This window comes from Rhamphochromis sp. 'chilingali' (genome assembly GCF_963969265.1).
Source record: "Rhamphochromis sp. 'chilingali' genome assembly, chromosome: 12".
NCBI lineage: Eukaryota > Metazoa > Chordata > Actinopteri > Cichliformes > Cichlidae > Rhamphochromis > Rhamphochromis sp. 'chilingali'.
Window position 1 is genome coordinate 31039806 of NC_137939.1, and position 21486 is coordinate 31061291.

At 38.6% G+C, this 21486-nt stretch overlaps 1 protein-coding gene across 5 annotated transcripts in view; it reads left to right on the forward strand.

Annotated features, from left to right (window-relative positions):
* LOC308406734 (arf-GAP with coiled-coil, ANK repeat and PH domain-containing protein 3-like) overlaps positions 1-21486 on the forward strand; it is a 69667-nt gene that overhangs the window by 44104 nt on the left and 4077 nt on the right. The window contains exons 5-24 of one of the 5 annotated variants that reach the window (XM_080897926.1): positions 1673-1731; positions 1986-2169; positions 3244-3288; positions 3378-3473; positions 3752-3826; positions 6472-6483; positions 10757-10869; positions 12137-12188; positions 12485-12585; positions 13284-13395; positions 13761-13969; positions 15104-15173; positions 16924-17018; positions 17113-17330; positions 17428-17517; positions 17681-17782; positions 17861-18087; positions 18204-18313; positions 18780-18890; positions 18980-19134. In XM_080897926.1, the coding sequence (XP_080754052.1) occupies positions 1673-1731; positions 1986-2169; positions 3244-3288; positions 3378-3473; positions 3752-3826; positions 6472-6483; positions 10757-10869; positions 12137-12188; positions 12485-12585; positions 13284-13395; positions 13761-13969; positions 15104-15173; positions 16924-17018; positions 17113-17330; positions 17428-17517; positions 17681-17782; positions 17861-18087; positions 18204-18313; positions 18780-18890; positions 18980-19127 (2229 nt within the window). In that variant the 3' untranslated portion in view covers positions 19128-19134. The remainder of the gene's footprint in view (positions 1-1672; positions 1732-1985; positions 2170-3243; positions 3289-3377; positions 3474-3751; positions 3827-6471; positions 6484-10756; positions 10870-12136; positions 12189-12484; positions 12586-13283; positions 13396-13760; positions 13970-15103; positions 15174-16923; positions 17019-17112; positions 17331-17427; positions 17518-17680; positions 17783-17860; positions 18088-18203; positions 18314-18779; positions 18891-18979; positions 19135-21486) is intronic. The other 4 variants (XM_080897923.1, XM_080897925.1, XM_080897922.1 and 1 more) reach the window with 4 other exon arrangements.

The following is a 21486-nucleotide window of genomic DNA, read 5'->3' on the forward strand; positions in this document are numbered from 1 at the left end:
CACTGACCCTAATAGTCTGTCATATACCCTCTATACACAGCTTACAGCAACAACAATAGCAGAGTGTCTTTCCCATCATCCGCGCCTATAATCCCTGAGTTAAAACACTCATAAGCCTATTTATACAGCCTGGCAAACTCAAATCTTCTAATCCATACCAAAACGCATGTATCCAATTATTCTAGCGGGATGAGGGTGAAACCCTTTAAGCAGTCTAACTGCTCGGTTGTGGTAAGGACACGTGGGCCTTGGCAGTTTGACTGGTTTGTACCCTGTGCTGAATGCAGACTGCAGTGTTGTGTTGTACCAGAATCCTCCTCTCCTCCCTCTTGCTTACTTCCTCACTCCCTCCCTCTCTGCCCGAGTGACCTATTTAGCAGCAGCAGCTCTTGCACACTGACTGTACTCTCTGAGCATGAAAGGGAAGAGGAGGGATCTCGAATGTAAAACGCCAAACTGAAGGCAGCATGTTATTGTGTTGGAGCAGGGGTGTTTGAGTCACAGCATCATTGCCTCTCCACTCATTCAAACAGGCATTAATGTCTGATTTCCATAATTTACGAGCATCTTTTGAAAACAGCTGGGCTTTGTCGCCCTCTGCTGGTTACTTTGAAAGTCATATCACAATAGGAACATTGTCGCTTTCTTCCAAAAGACTTGGAATAAGAAATGCTACATTACATTTCATCCTGAATTTGAACTAAGTTCATACATCACGCAATACAATAAATATACATTTGCTGCACTAATTTGATTGGGCATCAACATATGGTATTTTCAATATGTACTTATTTATTTACAGTTATTCTAATATTAGTCTGCTGACTGGTTTGTCGAAAGCTTTTTACTTTGTGGACCACATAAACAATAGCATTCACATTTTATAAATGATGCATTTACAAAAATGATGATGAGCAATGAGATGTTTTCCACACTAAGCCAGCCCGATGAAAGAAATGTTAGAGTAGGAAATAAAAAGCAATAATGATAAAATGTAAATCACTAAAAGTACTTCTCTTGTTTAATTGAATAGTCTGTTTTAAGAGTTTATCTATTATATACATTGCTCTCATAAACTTATCCTTATTTGATTTGTTTTATAAATTTTGGCAGTTTTTTTCTGATATATTAAATTTCTTTGACTGTAATTCGCCAAAGAATTTCCTGTAAAATTGAAATACAGTTTTCTTGTAAATTTGCAAATATTTCATTAGTAAATTTTGACCTTTTTTTTTTCTCTAAAAAATTTTTTTTCTTGTAAATTTCCTCCTGTTTTCTTCTCGCAAATTAGCCAGGATTTTTTTCTGTAATATTTCCAGAGTTGTTCCCTTGTATAATTGTCAATATTTTTGCTTTTTATTAGTTTATATATATATGTATATTAATTACATTGGGGTAGTATGGCTGGTCATGGGTGATATCATTGTTGTAAAATTGAATATGAGATAACTGCGAAAAAGCCAGAATGTATACCCTCCCTTTGGCAGGCTGGTTCTGGTCCTCTTGTCTAAAGTGTCTGGTTAAATTTACTGGTCACAGCTTCCATGACCAAAATGAAATCCCGTGATAATAACTTTATGGTGACATAAGCCAAAGAATAAATAATAATGAACTAGCAATGTCTAAAAGTATTATAAATTTCATCTAATGTCTTATTTGTGACCTGTTTCAGATCCTGTTTGATCAAGCCCAGCGGTCTGTAAAGCAACAGCTGCACAATTTTGTGAAAGAGTAAGTAAACCTACAATTTGCTGAAGTATCCCTGTAGATATTTAGATGTATAAAATATTCAATACAGGTGGGAAAAGGATTACTCCACAACCTTTAAAAGGCCTACATGTCCTTGTTACCCCCAAAAACCTTTCTTAAGTGTTTAAATATAGAACAGGCTACAACATTTTGCAGCCCAGACACGTTTTTTCAGACGTAACGTTAACCTGCAACGCTAATGTCTCACTTGTATTTTGTTCTATTTTGTTTGTCAGGGATGTTCGAAAATTCAAGGAGACAAAAAAGCACTTTGACAGGGTGCGTGAGGACATGGAAATAGCACAGGTGAAGAACGCTCAGGCACCCAGGAACAAGCCTCACGAGGTCGAAGAAGCCACTAGCGCGCTGAGCATCACCCGCAAGTGCTACCGACACCTCGCTCTGGACTACGTGCTACAGGTCAGAAAAACACTGTAAAAAGAAAAAAGACAACATATAAGATGTACTAAATACTCTCACTGGACTAAGATCTAAGAATGTACCGAGTAACAAATCATGAAAACTACACCCAGGCACTGATTTTGAGCATCATTTTCAGTTTCAGTTACCCAAAAAGAGTAAAGTTTTAAGAAGCAGTGTAATCCCTTCAGACTCATTTGCACCCCCACGAGACAGCCTCTTGTTGCCATTACAATTAGAAAGTGACCATGATGTAGCCTGTCAGCCTGCAGCGACGTCTGCCAGAGCCCTTCTGCTTGAGTGGCGCATGCTTTGCTCTGGTCGCATTTAGCATGGGCTTATTTTGCCCACACGTTTACCAGGACTGCCCGCGGGAACAAAAGGAGACTGATTCAGAGCGATCGCCGTGATGGCCGTGCCCTCTTTCCTTTCTTCAGTTTGTCTGCCGGCAGCTTTCTCTCACAGCTCTTAGACATCTTAATCTATTGAGTTTTAACTTTAAGTGTCTCGAGGTGGAAAAGGTTAAAGCTGCAGGGCGATGTGCTCTATATGGACGTAACCTCTTAAACGTAGCACAAAATATCACTTAGGTTTGCATCAGTTGGAACACAGAATGCAAAGGCTTTGCATTCTGTGTCCCAACTGATGCATAAGGGCTGTTTGTTACAGCAGTGAGAAGGAAACAAACCCATCATAGGGCCAGCTGATGTTTATTTTTGTTGGTCATGTTATAGATAGATAATAATGTCCACCAGAGGGCGTTAACTTAATAGTTTGTGTCAAATAATATTTAGTGTTAAGGGCTTCAACTAAAAGATAATGTTAACCCTGAGTGACTTAAAGGAGAGTGGTGTTATTTTTGACCATATTATACTTATACTAATACTAATAATGTTTTAATGCAGTCTATCTTCTGGGTTTTATTAATTTATATAAATTAGAATTTACATATGAAATCAGACATATTTGCAAATTCATGGTAAGAAATATTTTTATAATTCAAAATGTCAGTGGGTGGGGTGAATGACCACTCCCTTGTTAATTATAAACACTTCATTTTTGTTTTTTCTGCAGATCAATGTACTTCAGGCGAAGAAGAAATTTGAGATCCTAGATGCTGTAAGCCGATATTTTATTCTTTTAATATAGTCAAAAAAAGCATGAAGGATCTGTGCACTTCTTAAAGTTAATTTTCATTTCCTACACAGATGCTGTCATTTATGAATGCCCAGTACTCGCTGTTCCAGCAGGGCTACAACCTGCTGGATGAGATCGACCCCTACATGAAGAAGTTGGCTGCAGAGGTGAGAGGTGTGATGGTTCTCACCACCACTCATTTCCTCAGGCACCCTGGTTTGATTGGTCCTCATTTTAACTATTGATACCAGCCTGTTACATAATTTCAATTTCCATTTAGTGACTCTCTCGGTTACCCGAAAAGGCTCAGTTATAGTCAGCTAATCTGAATCATCCCAGCTCTGACTGTATTTACAGGATTTACAGTATATTTTAGTTATTTAACAGCAGAATGAATACTGAAACAACTGATTTTTTTCTTCTTTTGTGTGAATTGACTTTTAAGTTGGATCAGCTGGTGATTGATTCAGCCATGGAGAAGAGGGAAATGGAGCACAAACATGCAACGATTCAGCAGAGGGTGAGTTCCTCTTTTTTTGTTTTCCCTCGATTGATTAAATAGAACGTATACATAGTTAATAAACTAAGTTTGATTTTAAAAGAAAGTATGTCACAGGTCAAAGGTCTTGGATTGGAGTTTTCATTTAAAATTGTTTCTTCTGCTTTGTAATGTTGCCATCTGTGCTCATCACTGAGCCAACATAACAACACCATTTCTCTGGGGACTTTGTATCGTGTAATATCTCTCTTCAAAAAAAAAAATGTTATGCTAGTTTATTTCTTCCCAGTTTATTACAGAAATTTGCACGTTTTTTCCCCCCTGGTAATTTTGTCTGTTTTCATACATAAATTAACCCTTTTTTTGTTATATAATTTCCTATTTCTTTCTTTTATATTTGCAAAATAGCCTTTTCTCACAAATTTGTTAGGTTTTTTTTCATATACATTGGCCATTTTTTTCATCCTGTCTCTGTAAATTAACCTTTGTCCTAGCAATTGTATCACTCGTTCTTTTGTAAATTTACAGCTTTTCCTTATTAATTTTTCCCAGAGATTAGATTTTTTTTTACCCCTTTTCCCTGTTTTCCTTTTTGTCATGCCATATATGAAAAAACTATAACAAAATCTCAAATTTGCAGAATAATATAAAGATGAATGAAATTCAGATTAAAAAACCCCCCACAAAAACATATAACAGAAGGAGTAAAATAAAATAGTTTGAAGGAGATAAATAAGAAAATATGTAATGGAATATTGTGAAATAAAATTAAATGCAATAAAAGTAAAATATGAACTAATTTAAATAGATAAAAGCTGATTATGATACAATAAATTGAAATAAAATATTTCAAATTCACTCAGGGAAAAATATACACAATTAAATTGACTTTCCAGTCACATTGATACTATATCACACCTCTGAGATCCAGTCTGCCACTTGGACCAGTTGATCTGTTGTGGCTGGAAAAGGATTAGACTTGTGCAGCTGAGAAATGTTTGATTAATCCCCCTAACAAACTCCAGGCATTGATTAAAGCATTAAAGCAGGTAGATTTAAGTGTTTTAACAGATATTAATCCTGCTGTTGTCTGCTGTGAATGGTAACTGTCAGCACTTTTATAAGCTGATTTATAAGCAGTCATGTAAAGTGCTGACTGTATGGGTTGTATTTTGGTGCCATAAAAAGACTCTAAAAAAAACTTGACTCTACCAACACTGTATCCTCTGGGTGTCTTCTGGCTGTAAATGGGTGAGATCTGTCACACAGAGGGTGCTGAGCCACATTGCCTGTGATTGTTTTGATCACAGGCAGATTGCCACGGTGGTCTGTAGTTCGTATAGAAGATGTGGACTTGTCTGCAAACACTTGCAGCTGAGCAGTCATGAAAAAGTGCAATAGAAACCAGAAGTAAAGAATAATAAACTAGCTAGCTATAGTGAACAAAAACTGCTATTAGTACTAGTGATAATAAGCTAACATTAGCATGCTAACAGGTGATAGTTTGAACTAACTTAGGTTTATTCCTTAACACAGGTTAAATAAAAATGTTTTTCAGGTTAAACATTATATCTCATCAAGTCTTTATTTTTAATTGGTTGCATAGCAACAAGTATATTGTAGAGTCAAAACACTGTCACCTTTAAGTAGAGCTGTCAATTCTTTGTGTTGTTTACCATTATTAGCTAACAACTATTTTAGCTACGATCCCACAATGTCATGTACAGAAACTCTACGGTTTCATAACAAAATACCAATCCTATTAAGTAGTATCTACTAAATACTACTTAATTGTTATTTTTTTATTCAGTGAGCTCTCATATTTAACATATTTTAATTGAGGTTCTTCTTTACTGTATTTTTTTTTTTACCTTGTTGAACTATTTGCCTTGTTTCCTTTATTTTATTAAGCTATTGTATTTTCTTTGATTTACTATTTATTTTTGCTTCACAAATGTTTAATTTTGTTTTTACATTTTTCTATAAACTTTTAATGTAACTAAAATTGAGCTTTTTCCCCTTTTAAAATCCTCAATTGTCTCAAAAATTTGCAATTTTTTCTGTTGATTGTGTCTGCTGTGACACTCAATTTTCCAACTTTTGGAGTAAATAGAGTATAACTTACCTTGTTTATTTTTTTTAAATTGTCAGTATTATTGGCTTTCTAATAATTTTCCCAAAAACAAAATCGACAAGGTTAGGCATGGCAGGCATGTTTAATAATTTACAAAGACTTATTTTCAGCATGGGTCTGGATCGTCTGGACCCCAGGATCAGTGACCATCTGTCAGTCAGCTCTGGTCAGCCTCCAGGCATTGTGGTCTGGGCTGAGGATAGACCCACAGGGAAGGGATGGGTAGCATGTGGGGCCAGTTATTGATCTGTTAGACACTAAGCTTCATCAAACATTGATCACCAAGGGGCCTGTAGTGGTAAATAAACTAGCTGAAACCGCACTGAATGAAAACATTTTGTTATTTCAATAGGTGTGTTTTGTTTCTCATTCCTAAAGTGATGGAAATCCAGTAATGAGGATAATCAGAGGCGCGCTGAAACTGAAAGATTAGCCTATTATCCTCATTTTAACCAGTCTGCTGTTGGTGGTGCTAATGCTCTCCTCTCTTTTCTTCTTCTTGTATGTTTCAAATGCCACCATCTCCTCCCAGACCCTCATGCAGGTGAGTATGCCTTCATCTGTCTTCCCATGTGAATTCTGTTTTTCTACTTCAAGCACCTCTTTATTTTAGTGTCAGAGGAGGCGGTTGCAGCTTAGCCCACAGTGTTAGCAGGGAACATTGGCAAACTCCTTTGAAGTTTTCTGCAGCTGTAGTTGGACTCCTGAAGCCTTGAGGGCAAGCTGAAGTGCATCCTGAATCATTTATACGAAACAATTAGAAACACTGAAGTTAGCTTGAAAGGCCTATGTAGAACCTGTCTCTTACATGGGCCTCTGCAGAGAGATCATGGTGGTGTACTAAAATAGACACCGGTCTAACATTTTACCACAGAATGTGCTTTTAAAGTATAATATAAATCAGTCAGCTTCTCTATTTTTTTTTTACTGATTCCCTGGGTTATTTCATTTATATACATTATAATAATTAATGTCTAGTTTCCCTGAAGCTCATTTGATGATTTGATTTGAGGGTAGGATGTTCAGCCTCTTTTACTGTCAGCTGCTTTTAGATCAGTATTGGCCTACTTTGTCATTTGGTCTCTTTTCTTCTTCATCACACTGAGCATGTGCAATAAGGTTTGTGTAAACTTACACAGGGCAAAGGGGCAACTGGGGGGTAGAAAGGGAGTTAAAAGTACTCCAACTGAGAACTGTCACTATTGCTGTGTGGGTACACATTGCACAGTGCAGATAGCTAAATGCCAGAGCCATTCATTTTTAACCACAGGTTTAATGGAGAAGTCCTGTCCAAGCTCTGCCTACTATCCTAGATTTAGGTAACCAGCGGAGTTCTGCCTGCTGCCCCTTATGCATCACCAAGTTTATTTTAATTATGAGGTGTTCCACATGGTTGTTTGTGATTTAGTAATGATGAAATATTTTCCTCTGTAAGTTGGTTACGTCACTCCAGTTAAATGATATTTTCCTTGAGAGCTTGTTAAATAAAAAAACAAATTGTTTCTTAACTTATTGGCTTATTAAAATTCCAAGCAAAAAATGCAATAATGGCTATTCTTTTTTGTCCCGTTTAACATTTTCTGAAGTAATAGGTGCCCCAGATCTGCTCTGTGTAAATACTTTTCTCCTTTCTCAGATTAGATGATGTCCAAACACTCAGACCTCATTAGACAAATTTCCAGGTATTTGGGGAGAAGCTTTATTTCCACAGGAAAGTTTTCTTATAGCCCAGTCAGGGATTTAGGTAGCTGCTAATCCATCAACATCTGCTATTGAGGATGTTGTTAAAGCTCATTGTTCAATTAAAGCATTAACCTTAATGTGTGACCAGTGCCATTCTTTGTTGTTGTCTTGTTGTGGTTGTTTCCTTCATGTTGGCATAACAGATCAGTTCCAGGAGACTGTTTAGTATCAGTTTAGTATTTTAAAGGATGTTCAGGAAACTTGTAGAAAAAACCAAGCAGGTTGGTTGAGGATTAGTGGGAAGTGGCTAAGCAGATGTCTTACAGGTATGACAGCAGTCAGACTGTAGTATTAATGAGAACAGAAGGATGCTGCAGATGAGTGATGACTGTGTAATCACTACAGCCAACTGGGCTCACCATTTGGTGTATTAGGTTTGCACACCAACCTGCGTACAGGAGCAGCAGGTGGATGAAGTATCAGGACACTGTGTTTTCATCATCCAGTGTTCCCATCTGTTTTTTCTTTTTCCTGCCTGCTGTTCCACATCAGTTTACATATTTGCTCGTAATACTTTGAGGCCGGCTGCTTGTTTAATAATTCACTGATGGTTTTTTTTTTTGGTCTGTGTGACGTTGCTTCATTAAAAATAGATGATCTTTGTTGTGGATTTGAAAGCTTGCAGAGTGCAGAGCTTGTTCAGTGTTTCCTCCAGCGTGCGGCGATGTGCAGGTAAGCTGTGTCGACTTGATTTCTCGCCGGCTTATCAGTTACATTTCAGGGATTTAAGTGGGCAGAGCTGCTGTCAGTGTGGCCGGTAAATCAAGCCTTCAGTTGTAGGATTTGTTTGGGGTCTTGGCTGGCTGCCTGTTGGATTCTCAGTGGGTCCTCTTCAGTAAGGGAGGTGTGTTTAGGGAGTTGAAACTTGCTTTTTTGGAGGGTCAAGAGCAGCTACAGGACAGCATAGCAAAGTCCGCAATTCCTCCACACCTCCCTGCCAGGGATACATTGGCAGCTGTATGGTAATTAGCCATAATCTGGAGGCTCACAGGGTGGCAGGCAGGTGGCTGTAGTGGAAGGCACACATGTCAGTGTTGGAATTACTCATCGGACTGCAGCAGCACAAAGCGTGAGAGCTGCAGCACGGAGACAGACATGCTTTTACTCTGAGGAATCCACTTTTCAGGAGCCGTTTTACAAGTTTTTTTTGTGCATTTTAATGTTATCGGAGCATTTGAAGCGTTTGAGAATGAAGATCTTTTGCCGGTTCGACCGTAGTTTGGTGGGTGGTTTTGCACACTATTCATCTTTATTCTTGTTTTCTATTACTTTAAAGGAAGCAGTGCTGGTAAATGCTTTGTGCTATAACATCCTGTCGCTTTCTCCCTTTATCTCTAGCTTACTTATTCTCTAACATAGCTGTCTCTTGGCACAGTCTCCGATTAAACTCTCAGTCATAATGCTCAGTAACACATGCGTACATGCGTATTAATGTTAAGAGCAATGGACACAGGAAAATGCAGTCATGCAGAAAAAGCTCAAATTCATGCAAACTTTGAACTGTGGATTTGCGTGGGAATTTTGCATCATCCATTTGTAGCAGGTTTATTTTGTCATCTCATTTTGGTTTCTGGCATGTGTTGTTGATTGGAAGCCTAATCAAAGGTATGTTTGCTATGTTTCATTGCTGTTTTTGTTTAATAAAGTTACTGTAAGTCTACCTGACTATATTTCATTAAACTTGGAGAAGTGGTGGAGGATGTGGAAAGAAATAACATGATGAGTTTTTCATATTAAAGAGTTGCTGATGTGATAGTTTCCTCAGGTGCTAGCCGAGATTTGTGTTGACTGGTTGCAGCAGACTGTGACTCCGTGATATCAATGCCTGTAGTGTTCTCTGTCTGTGCATGGGCTGGGCTAAAAGGGGGGTTCTGGGGTGTCACTGTCCACTCTGAATTGTCATGTAATTGTAACTATCGTTGAAAATTACATCGAAGGATGTCTAACTTCCCTTTTTCTTGTGGAAAACTGTTATCCTGTAAATATAATATAACTAAGTATGTTAGATAATACTAAAAGTAGTAAAAGTTTTTACTTTAATTGTAAACGGAAAGCAACAGATTTGAGTTTGAAAGATTTTGAAGGACTCCTTCTTATGTACAGTCCTTTTTGAAAGTTTTGGGAGTTGGACAGATTTTATGTCTACTGTTTGTTGAAGCTTAGGCAGGAGGTGCGTACAAAATGATTATAAATGACTCATTTTTAAGTTTTCAAGTGCATTTGTTTGTTTTTTGTTTCCTATGAGCCTCCATGAGTTGTTGGTTACTCCGCTCAAAGTCCCTGTCTCTGCTCTGGAATTCATTCATGTGTATATATTCAAAACGGGGACGTGTGTAATGCAGCAAGTTGTTCTATTATTTAAACAAGCAGCAAGAAGCTAATGGTGTGCATATCCCCCATTGTTATGAAACAGCAGAGTAGTTTGAAGGGTCGCGTCAGCAGAAACGCTCATGTGTTCTCTACATTTGAACAAGAAACAGCCTAAAACCCGCTCTGCTGGGACGCTTAGGTCTGCTATTTTCTCCGGGCTGCATGCATGCAAAGCTGAAATTTAATACTGGATAAGTTAATATTCTGTCCTGCTGCATATGAAATTACTTTTAAGAATGTAGGTTACCAAAACACTGAAGTTTAAATGATTTCTTCCTGCAACCCTTCAGGGCCTCGACTTGGCCTTCACCCCTGCATACCTGCTTGCTTTTGTTTTCCATTGGCCAGCAGTAAAGGCAGTCATGAAAGAGGCTGAAGGCGAATTTCACATGAATCACTGTGTTTATGTAATAATCTGCATCACAGTCACATCTGTTCCCAATGTGCCACAGAGTTAGTAGGCATGCAGCTTCACATGTGACCATTTCTACATCACACGAGTTATGATGATTCAGATGGTTTATATACAGTATGTATGCTGGTATTTGAGGAATACCTCAGATGCAGCCTCTTCACTACAGAAAAATTTTTGGTTTTCCTCATTTGGCCATTAACAGGTTAAAACGACACCCTGCCAGCAGTAAATAGGCCTTTGGCTTCCATCTGTGACAGACAGGATTTATTTTGCCCTTCTTCTCCTTCAGGACTTTTCCTATGACGAATCGAAGGTGGAGTTTAACGTGGATGCTCCTAATGGTGTGGTGATGGAGGGCTACCTGTTCAAGAGGGCCAGCAATGCGTTTAAGACCTGGAACAGGTAACTACAAAAATCCACACAAACATTTATGCTACGTAAGCCTCATCTCCTTTTCAAAGAGATCTGACAAAGCAGTTTTACTTTCATTATACAATATGTCACGCAATAAAGAAAAGTTTGGTTACCAGGGTAACCCCGGTACTCTGAAAACCGAGTGAAGTTTTAAAGGGAATATTTTAAGTCACAAAAATGACAAACTTATCGAAAGTACTAGTAATAATTTGGTGAAATGACGAGTAAAGAAAATAGTTAGGAAAATATCTTAAAAACGAGTAGTTATGGACGAAACAATAAACACAACCAAACAAATGGCATTAATAAGCAGGCTCAGTATATATTGCTCAATAGAATACTTCATAATAGGCAGGAACTACATGAAGGAAAAAGGTTAAGTAGAAATAAAGAAAATTCCTATTTACTAATAGGACTAGAATTTATTAGTAGTTCATTTTAATTACATAATTTAGAAAATATAATGAATTGTCTTTATAAAGTAAAATCTCAGATTCAATTAAAGAGGATAAAATCTTGAATTTCCAGTCAGAAAGAGCCTTGAAGATACATTTTTATTACCTTCCTTTAACATAGATGGGCCATTAAAGAGTTTCTTAATGCAAAACCTGAAGCAGAAGGAACAAAAAAATTATTCTAGACTAGATGCATAGTCATAGTTAATACATTTGTAAATAAATACATGGTAAATGTTTTATGTTATCTTTTATTAATGTAGGGAAATGTGTTCTCTGCATTTAACCGAGTCCTCAGTGGGGACCAGTTCTAGCTCATGCTATGCATAATGCATTAATCACGCAAACTGTGACGTCAATACATCACCAGGACCTGCTGGAGGCTTGCTTGACTCTTTCTCCTAAGCAAAGGATAGATTAGGAGAGACAGAAGCTGTTAAAGGTGAATTCATGGTGTTATTAAGATTTTATTAATATAGACGGATGAATATGTTAGAGCAGCCAACCAAACTTTGATGGAGCCAGCCGAAGCTCAAAGGTTTGTTCTCTGGGATCAGAGCTTTTAACCATATGTCAAGGTCCTGTATCTCTTAAGGCTTAGATAATCTCTTTATAAAACAGGAGATTTGTTTGGCTCCGTGATTTTAGTCAGTTATTCCAAACATAATCCAAAAAACAGAGGAGGTGACCTACTTTAGAAACTTTATAATACTACTAATAAAGAGTAAAATACCTTAAAAAGGTTGTGATGATGTGATGCATCCCATTTCAAATGTTTTTATTTCTCTCCCTCTGTCTAGACGGTGGTTCTCCATACAAAACAGTCAGCTGGTCTATCAGAAGAAGCTCAAGGTAAGTCCACTTTAGTCCATGTCAGCTTTCTTTAGGGATGATGTGGCTTGTGAGAATTTAGTAGTGCTGTTTATGGTGATCTACATTGAATTATGCATGTTAAGCAGGTCAGAGATTAATAAACATAAAATAAAAACTGCTCTGTCTGTTTTAGCCTGAATGCTTAACCTCTCGGGTCTCAGTGTACCCTCAGGGGGAGCCAACAGCTGGTCAGGAAAAATGTATATTCTAGAAGGAAAATGGCTGTTTTCTGTGTTGATGATATCAGGAATGAGAAGATGTTTTTGTGTTTGCAGGATTCTCTGACGGTGGTAGTGGAGGACCTCCGGCTATGCTCTGTTAAACCATGCGAGGACATCGAGAGGAGGTTCTGCTTTGAAGTCGTCTCCCCCTCCAAGTAAATAAGCACGATGCCATGATAATGATAAACTGGTGACCATACTGGGATCAATGGCTCAGATCACTGTGGTCTGACTATGGTGATCCTGTAACTTTTCCTCTAGAGACGCCACCAAGTCAAAGTGTGTCTGTGTCATGTTTATTTGTCTAGTAATAATCATAGACTGTAGCAAAGTGACCCATTGATTTCTGCGTTTTGCATTTTCAAGCCACAACATAGTAATTTAGCTGCCACCATGTTGTTTTTTTAGAGCCAGAAGTCATCATATTGGGATTAGAATTTTCCCATCAGAAGTTGTTCCTTGGTAATAATCTTAGCCAAAATTAGCACGCATCTATGTGAGACTTTTATAGCTGAAAGAGAAAATGATTGCACAACAATCAATCCTATCCATCCAGTTTAGGGTCATCAAGGGTCTAGATCCTACCTCAGTCATAAATACAGGAATTCAGGCCATATCTCAAATTTTAAAGTTACTTATCACAAAGTTTCAATTTACTAAGTATCTCTAAATTTAAACTCACATAAAAAAATAAATTAAATATTGACTGCTTTGTTCAAATCACTGCTGTGCAGGTACAGCATCAGGAGGTGGCTTGCTTTACTTTATTCTTTCTTAATCTGTGCTTTAGGTAATCATAAATATTACAACAATCCTTTTTCTGATTCATGAATATAATGTGGGCATCTTTCAGGAGCTGTATGCTTCAGGCTGAGTCTGAGAAGTTAAGACATTTGTGGATTCAGGCTGTTCAAGCTAGCATCGCTTCAGCCTACAGAGAGAGCCCAGACACGTACTACATAGAGGTGAGTCAAAATTAATGGGAAAAAATGCTTGTTTATGGGATGTTTTTCCATGTTTTAATTGAAATATGGTACTTTTTATTCCACTATAATCTATTTATCTAACACCCACAGTTGCTCTATGATCAGTTAATAAATTATGCTGCAATGCCCTAGACTAAAATACCTGTTATAAAAAAATAGTCCAGTCGTAGCAGATGTTCCTATTAGGATATTTAAACTTAACGTTTTATCTCATTTGTTTAATCTGTAAAGTTTAATTCACATCGACACAACTCCACATACTTCCTCTCAATTTATAACAAATAATACTTTGTTTCACTAAAATTGAATGAAATTCCGTCCTAACTGATAGCATTTGTTTGTAGCATCTGGACAGAACAGCCTCTCCATCCACAAGCAGCATCGATTCAGCCAGTGAGCCACGGGAGCGCAGCGCCCGGGGCGAGACCATCCTGCAGCGGATCCAGTGTCTGCCGGGGAACGAGCAGTGCTGCGACTGCGGTCAGGCCGACCCTCGCTGGGCCTCAATCAACCTCGGCATCCTGCTGTGCATCGAGTGCTCCGGCATCCACAGGTAGAAAAAACGCCTGCATTATTCTCAGAAAAGTTTGGACAGGGCCATGTTTACTATACTATACCATCTCCTCTTCTTTTAACTACAGTCTATAAACACGTGGGAACTGAGTCCTCTGGAAGAGGAACCTTGACTCATTCTTGTCTGATAGTATTCCAGCAGCTCCACAGTCCTGGGTTGTTTTTGTCATATTTTCCGTAGGTTGTCACTTTTAGCTTAGCATTGGAGTCTGCCAGTGTCACGTTAAAGGGAAGGTCATCATAGTCATATTGACTTCCCAACAGAAGAAGAGTGTGAAAACAGCCTCTCAATGTCAAACTGCACAATTAAGCACGATAAGCATCTTTAGGGTGGACTTAAAGAATCTGAGCGCTTCCTCTAAACCTGCCTCGTGCTGTGTGGCGGCTGCTGGCTCTGAGGACAGGAAGAGGTGCCAGCAGCCTGCTAAAGTTGGGAGAGCACGTTCTGCCACACACGCTGCTGACAGATTAAAGTGCAGGACACTGCTTATTGGATCAGTCGTGCCTTGAGTGAGAGTTTTCACAGAGTGATAAGTCATTGAATAGCTGAATTCAGTGCTGGATATGATGTAATGCTGCTGAATGGAGGCACCATGTTTGCAGAAAGACACTTCCTTTGCACTTTTGTTTCATTCCATCACACTGTGGCGTCATTGAGGGTCGTTTTCAGGCGTCTGATCCCTTAGGAGTTTTGTTTATTTTGCAGCCACAATTTTCACTGCTTATGTAATCTCAAATCCCGTCCCTGAATGCGTGTGTGCCCACCTGTTGAATATTCATGCTCCTCCTTTGGACTGTTCTTCTCACAGAGAGATCAGACGTGGCCTCTTGTAGCTCAGTGCAGTTTTTTTCTAACGTGCAACAGTTGCCTAGATACCAGACAGTGATTTGCATGACATTAGGAGCCCGGGATTCAAATCAGGTCACCACACAACGCCATGGTGCATCTTTTCATATTAGAAGAATATAAACTGCTTTTTGTTTTGTCGAGCTGGACGCCATCTGCTGCTTTACAGTCCTAACAAAGTGAAATTCTTCCCCTTTAAGCACTAAACAGTTTGACTACAGAACATCAACAGCACATCTCTGGACTCTGAATATGTTTCTCTTGCAGGAGTCTTGGAGTTCACTGCTCAAAGGTGCGCTCACTCACGCTGGACTCGTGGGAACCAGAATTATTAAAGGTACAATTAGTCTCAGCTAAACAGCCATGGGGCAGTTTTTAACACATTACTAGAATAACCTGAAGATGAAAAATGGATATCACTGTCTTATAGCACTTGTTAAAACCTACTGTGACAAAAGGCTTCACAGTTTGGATGAAATCCCACATTAAAACACGAGTGTACCTGTTCAAACAGACAAACAGACCGTCGTGCATGCACACCTCCATAAACATTAAAAATATAAGATATGATAGTAAGTCAGACTAAAGAGGAACCTATTTGTTTGGCTTTTTCCAAAGCAGTATCCTTGTAACCAGCTAAAATGAACACCTTATTTGGAAAAAATGATTTAAAAACACTGAATTAACTGAAATAAAAACAATAATAAGACTTTTATAAAAGTAAAGGATAGTTTGCACTGATAAAATGATCTAAAACAGAGAAAAATACAGGAATTGTTTTGATCTTCAAAACCATTTATGAACATGTTTCTTGAGAATGTGATATCTACATGACCATTACTTAAGTATTTATATCGTAACATAATACGTTGTTATAAAATAACCCACTTTATATTGTATATAATGTATCAATGTAAAAAAAAAAAAAAGGCTTCTATGTCACTAACACTAAAACAAATAAAAACTATTATAACTAAATAATATGAAACAAACTGGAAACTCCAGTTTGGTTCATAATATTTAGGCAAAAGTTGAAATTCATTAAGAAATTACAGAAAAATTTAAAATTATATTAACTGTGGTTGTTCGATAGAACGATATGTATCGGATGACGATATAAAAACGTCTATCGTTTCATTTTACGCTATCGTTTGTTTCAAAATAAACTGTTTACGGCAATATTTTTTCATTGTTTTGATGGTCCCTGTAGTGGCTATATTAATTTCTTAAAGTTCTCTCTTTCTCTTAGATTTAATATAACCACACTACAGACGGATTAGCGCCTGTTTTTATGCATTGTCGTTAGCAACAACGACGGTAACAGCATCGCGTGTCCGCTTGTTTATGTACCACATAAACCTTTCACAATAAAGCTCAAGATACTGTTGAGACTTTTCAAAATAAACTGAATCACGTGAAAGAGCAGATTATTTATGGATGAGAAGCAAAAAAGAGCCGACAGGTGCTAAAAAATAAACCTTAGACTCAAACGTTAGAACAGGCTTTCCCCGCAGCACGCCGTGTAATAAATACTCACAAAGAAAATGGCGGCCTTTACAACTTATGTCTAAAAATGTATAGTTTCATGCATTGGTTAAAACACTCGACTCCAGCTACATGACGCGCAGCTGGAAACACTTCCCGCAAGTCGAGCTGCCCGAGATTCACAGAATTTACAGAAAATGTTACATTTTTGTGATTTATGTCGTTATCGGGATGATAGAATTCTTATATCGGGATATGAGATTTTGGTCATATCGCACAGCCCTAACTGTGGTCTAAAGGCAACTACTCAAAATACACAAAATGTATATCAAAATGTTTCTCTGAAACCAATACGAGCTTTATGTTTGTTTAATTAGTTTAAAAACAGAAATGTTAAACCAACGGTGAGATTGTTTAGCTTAGATAAACTAGCAGTTTCCCTTTTTAGTTTTTATGCTAAGCTAGCAAGCATTTATATTTTACAAAAAGACAAGGGAGTGATCTGGGTTATCTCAGCTACCCTTTAGCAAAAAGCCCAATATAATTCCTAAACTATCAAACTATTACTTTAAGTTCCTAATCATTGTCATATTTCCTCGTAGTTGATGTGTGAACTCGGAAACAGCGTCATCAACCACATCTATGAAGGCTCCTGCCAAGAAAAAGGTCTTAAGAAACCATTACCATCCAGCTCAAGGTGAGAACTGATGAAGCGCAGCTAATCTGATCTATAAACATGTGACCTTTGAGGCACTAACATCAAAAGTCGTATGTCATGTGGTTTTGTTCAGGCAAGAAAAAGAGGCCTGGATTAAGGCAAAATATGTAGAGAAGAAATTCTTGAAGAAGCTGGGCTCCACTGAGATACTCATCAACGGGGAGAGGAAGTCGGAGCGGCGGTGGAGTGTGAAGAAATGCCGAAGACACAACAGCGCTACGACGGTGCCCAAAACACGGCGGAGATACCGACAGGAGCCTGGAAACACCTCCCCCTCCACCTTCTCCTCAGGTATGTCAGGTGAAATGCAGCTTAGCGATGTAGTTTTCCAGTGTTTTTCATACAAATTAGACACCATATAAAAGCTTTCTTTCTGTTCCTCTCATAGCAGCTGCTAAGTTCAGACGAGAATCTCTGTTCTGTCCCGATGAGCTGGACTCCCTCTTCTCCTACTTTGATACGGGATCTGGGCCTCGAAGTAAGCAACTCCCTACTGTGACACTCACACCTTTGTACCACACATTTTAAAGCATGGGAATACAGAGCTTGGATTGTGTGTTCACTATTGCACCATTAAAATGACACTAATTGCTCTGAAAGAGACAGCTGTGACTAATGTGTCCATGTTGTGGCGCCTCCCGGTCCGGCAGGTCTGAGCAGCGACAGCGGGTTGGGAGGCAGTACAGACGGCAGCACAGACATCCTGGTGTTTGGCTCAGTAGTGGACAGCGTCACAGAGGAGGGTGAGTCCAGGGGATGAACTGTAACGAGCTGCTTTTATGTCTGTATGCTGTTGCTGAGTTATGTTACGCTGTCCTCAGAGTGTGAGGTGTCCGAGGACTCGAGCGGAGAGGCTGAATTGGAGGCCGAGCCAGAGACGTCAGACCTGGAGGACCTAAGGGATCTTCATCCCGGAGCCCTGCTCTATAAAGCCTCGAAAGCTCGTAACCTCCCCGTCATGGCTGCAGCGCTAGCTCATGGAGCTGATGTCAATTTAGTAAACGAGGAAGACGAAGGAAAAACGCCCCTCATACAGGCTGTGATCGGGGTGAGTGAATCGACCGAAGAGGTCTGGAAACTTCTCACATCGGTCTTTCATTAGACAAAAAATCTGATTATGACATAATCCAATGTAAACATCTTTTCACTTCTGCTTTATTTTAGGGTTCATTGATTGCCTGTGAGTTTCTGCTCCAGAACGCTGCTGACGTCAACCAAAGAGACGCGAGAGGGAGGGGGCCCCTGCATCATGCCACGTATCTGGGACACACGGGGTGAGTCATGAGGAGTTTTACTCTCCCTGCTGCATTTCTAACCACTTCACACATGGTTTACAGTTTAGTAAAGCGAGCTTTGTTGGAGTGATGCTAAGCTTGTCCAGGACAATGAGCCTCGTGCAGGAAACCTATTTAAAAGGCATGCATGAGTGATTTAAAAGAATTGACTTTTCCTTTTATGAGAAGTTCAGGCTTGTTGTTCTCCCGGGAAAACCATTGTTTGACTGAAAGTGGCTATAAATCATATTTTCACTCCAATAGTGCCAGGCTTCTCAAAGCACGGCCCTTGGTTAGTTTTTGTGTGGGCCCCGGTTGCAACAAGGAAACAGACTAAACCTTCCTTACTTTTACAGATACATCCAGTGTAAAAGAAACGTGACCTAACTTATGGTTGAAATATTTTAAAAAATGATTACCATTGAGTTCTGGTTATAATTGATCTTGTTTTCTTTTGTCTTTCCAGGCAGGTGTGTTTATTCCTCAAACGAGGAGCTACACAGAACGATGGTGACGAAGATGGCCAGGATCCGCTGAGTATAGCTGTGCAGCAAGCCAACGCAGATATAGTCACGCTGTATGTTGTTTTACTTACGCACTATAGAGTCCATTAAGTGTTTTTCAAATAACTAAATCCTCTTTTTGATTTCTCATTTTTTCCTTCAGGCTGCGTCTTGCCCGGATGAACGATGAGATGCGGGAGTCAGAAGGACCCTTTGGACAGCCAGGTCAATACCCAATCAGCAGCCCCACTGAGCAGCAGTATAAGAAATGCATTCAGGAGTTTATCTGTCTCAATATAGCAGCTTCATAATAATCAGGTCAGGTTGAACTAATGTAGGGGGTGCCAATAGATGCATGAAGACACATGTTTGGGGATCTTAGGCTTCATGTTCGTCTGAAAGACTTTTTACTACCCAATTTTCTTCTTCTCTACATCTGTCATGTTTCTCTCCGCAAACCTAGCAGCCGGCCGCTCCCTTCTCAGGTTCTAACAGCAACTCAGTGTTCCTAATCTACTTTTAACGATGTCAGTTTGGACCAAAAACAGAAATAAATTGGCCAGGTGTGGCAGAGAAATCACTGCCAGGGAAACGTTAGAAATCTATTAGTTATTATGAGGCCAGGAGTGGACCTTAAATAATGTCATCAGCAGAGTATTTGGGACCAATCTAGGACTTTGAGGGTTTCAGAGGATACAGGGAGCTCTGAACCAAAGAACTCAAAAGAGTTAGGTTTCATTTCATCATGTGGTCGGGGTGTATATTTTGTGGGATTCCCTGTTTTAGACACGGCTGGTTCCTGAAGTAAAAGCCTCTTTACTTTTTCTAGTAGACATGGCAAAACTACCCAAGACACATGGAGGTGTTGTATTAGAGATGTGTGCCATGGAAAAATGATGATGTTGATCAAAGTGATGAGGATATCTGTATATTTGTCTGTCACGTGGCTCTTTGGTATATGCTAACTTTACACACTATACTTTCTTTTAAAGATTTCCCAGGAATTTAGAAGTTGTTTAAAACAAAGCACAGCACAGCAAAACGTGTGAAATCTTAAGACTTATCAGTGAGGGTGCCGGTCATGTAAATTTTGTGATCACAGTGTGAATGCTGACCTTTAAACTAACAGACCACTAACTATGCATGTGTCCTCAAAGTGAACTAGGATGTACTACTGTAAGAATAACAACTTACATATGATGTCTCCAGTTGTCAGTGTGTAAATCCCACAAGTTGTACACAGAAACCAAACTTTACCAAATGGAGATCATTAGACTTGTGCTTTATCTTATGGACTTGAACTCCAAACAGCACTTACTGCTATAAATCCCATAATTCCACACATGCAGATTGAAAACATGGTCGCCATCTACTTAAAGCTGAAAATCTGATCTGCTTGTCAAACCCAAGCTTGTTGTATGCACAATCTAATTGTTATAAACGTTTGGTTTCTAATACCATTATGGTATTATTCCCAATTCAAGGTCAAGACAACAAGTCATATATAGAGTTTTATGGTTTGAATAATGACCAACATGTACAACATTAACTGCATGCAAGTTTTACTCAGTATTACTTGAAACTATAGTTTGAGCCTATAAAGTTGTGAGGAACGTACAACAGCAACAGCAATGTCTTCCATAGACTTCCATAACTTTAACCTCCTGGACCTGCAGTCCCCATATGTCCACATATGTGGACATCACATTTTGGGTTGTCTAGACTAAAAACTACTAACTATACTAAATTTTGCTCTACAAGGGCCTGATATGCACTTACAAAGACATTATATTGCCACTGTTCTATCAAAATTTAAAACAAATGTCCTCATATATGGATATCAGACCCTTGTAGAGCAAAATCAGGTAAAAAGATAATTCTTTATTTTTACATTCATCAGGTCGAATCAGCCCAAATAGCAGAGAGAAATTAAAAATGCATGCCATGATGAGTTCAGGTCTTATGACGTTAATATGGTAGCTTCTTATCTTATTAGCAAACCAGAAACTTGCACCTCTACAGTGTGAAATGGTACACAGGATGCTATCCACAGCCTCACATATGCAAATAAGCTGATGGATATAAAAGTTTTAAGGTCAGCCAGCAAGCTGAAGATGGTTCAGGAGCAAAATAGCTGTTAGGGGCAGCAGTTTTATTTAAATGCTGAAAAACTATGTTTTGAAAGTTAGCATAGCGTAAAGAGCCACTGTAATAGGAAATTGGTTGAATTATAAATATACTAAAATGAAAGAAATCTTATAAATATTGAAACCAAAGGAGGAAAAACCCTTCAGGAGTCAGCATGTGTTTGTTTACCAGTAATAATTAAAAAAACAAACAAAAAAAAAAAACAAACAGCCGCAGGGGGGTTCAGCCAGTTTCTCTTTCCTACTTGTTTTTAACTGAATCAATTTTTCAAAAATTAACCTCCATTATTTAATAAAAGAATAAAATAGTGGAGGAACTCTTTATTTAAATAACTTCATGAGGGGAAACTGTGAAGCTGCAATAACTGTAATGGAGAGAAAATGATGTGAGAATTATTTCTGCGTAGTGATTAAAAGATTGATTAAGTAAAGCTTTTATTTTTCATTAAACGCAAAATGATGCACTTTTAATTTTTTTTAATATATGACAGGACTCTCAGAGCCATAGTGCAATGACTATTTC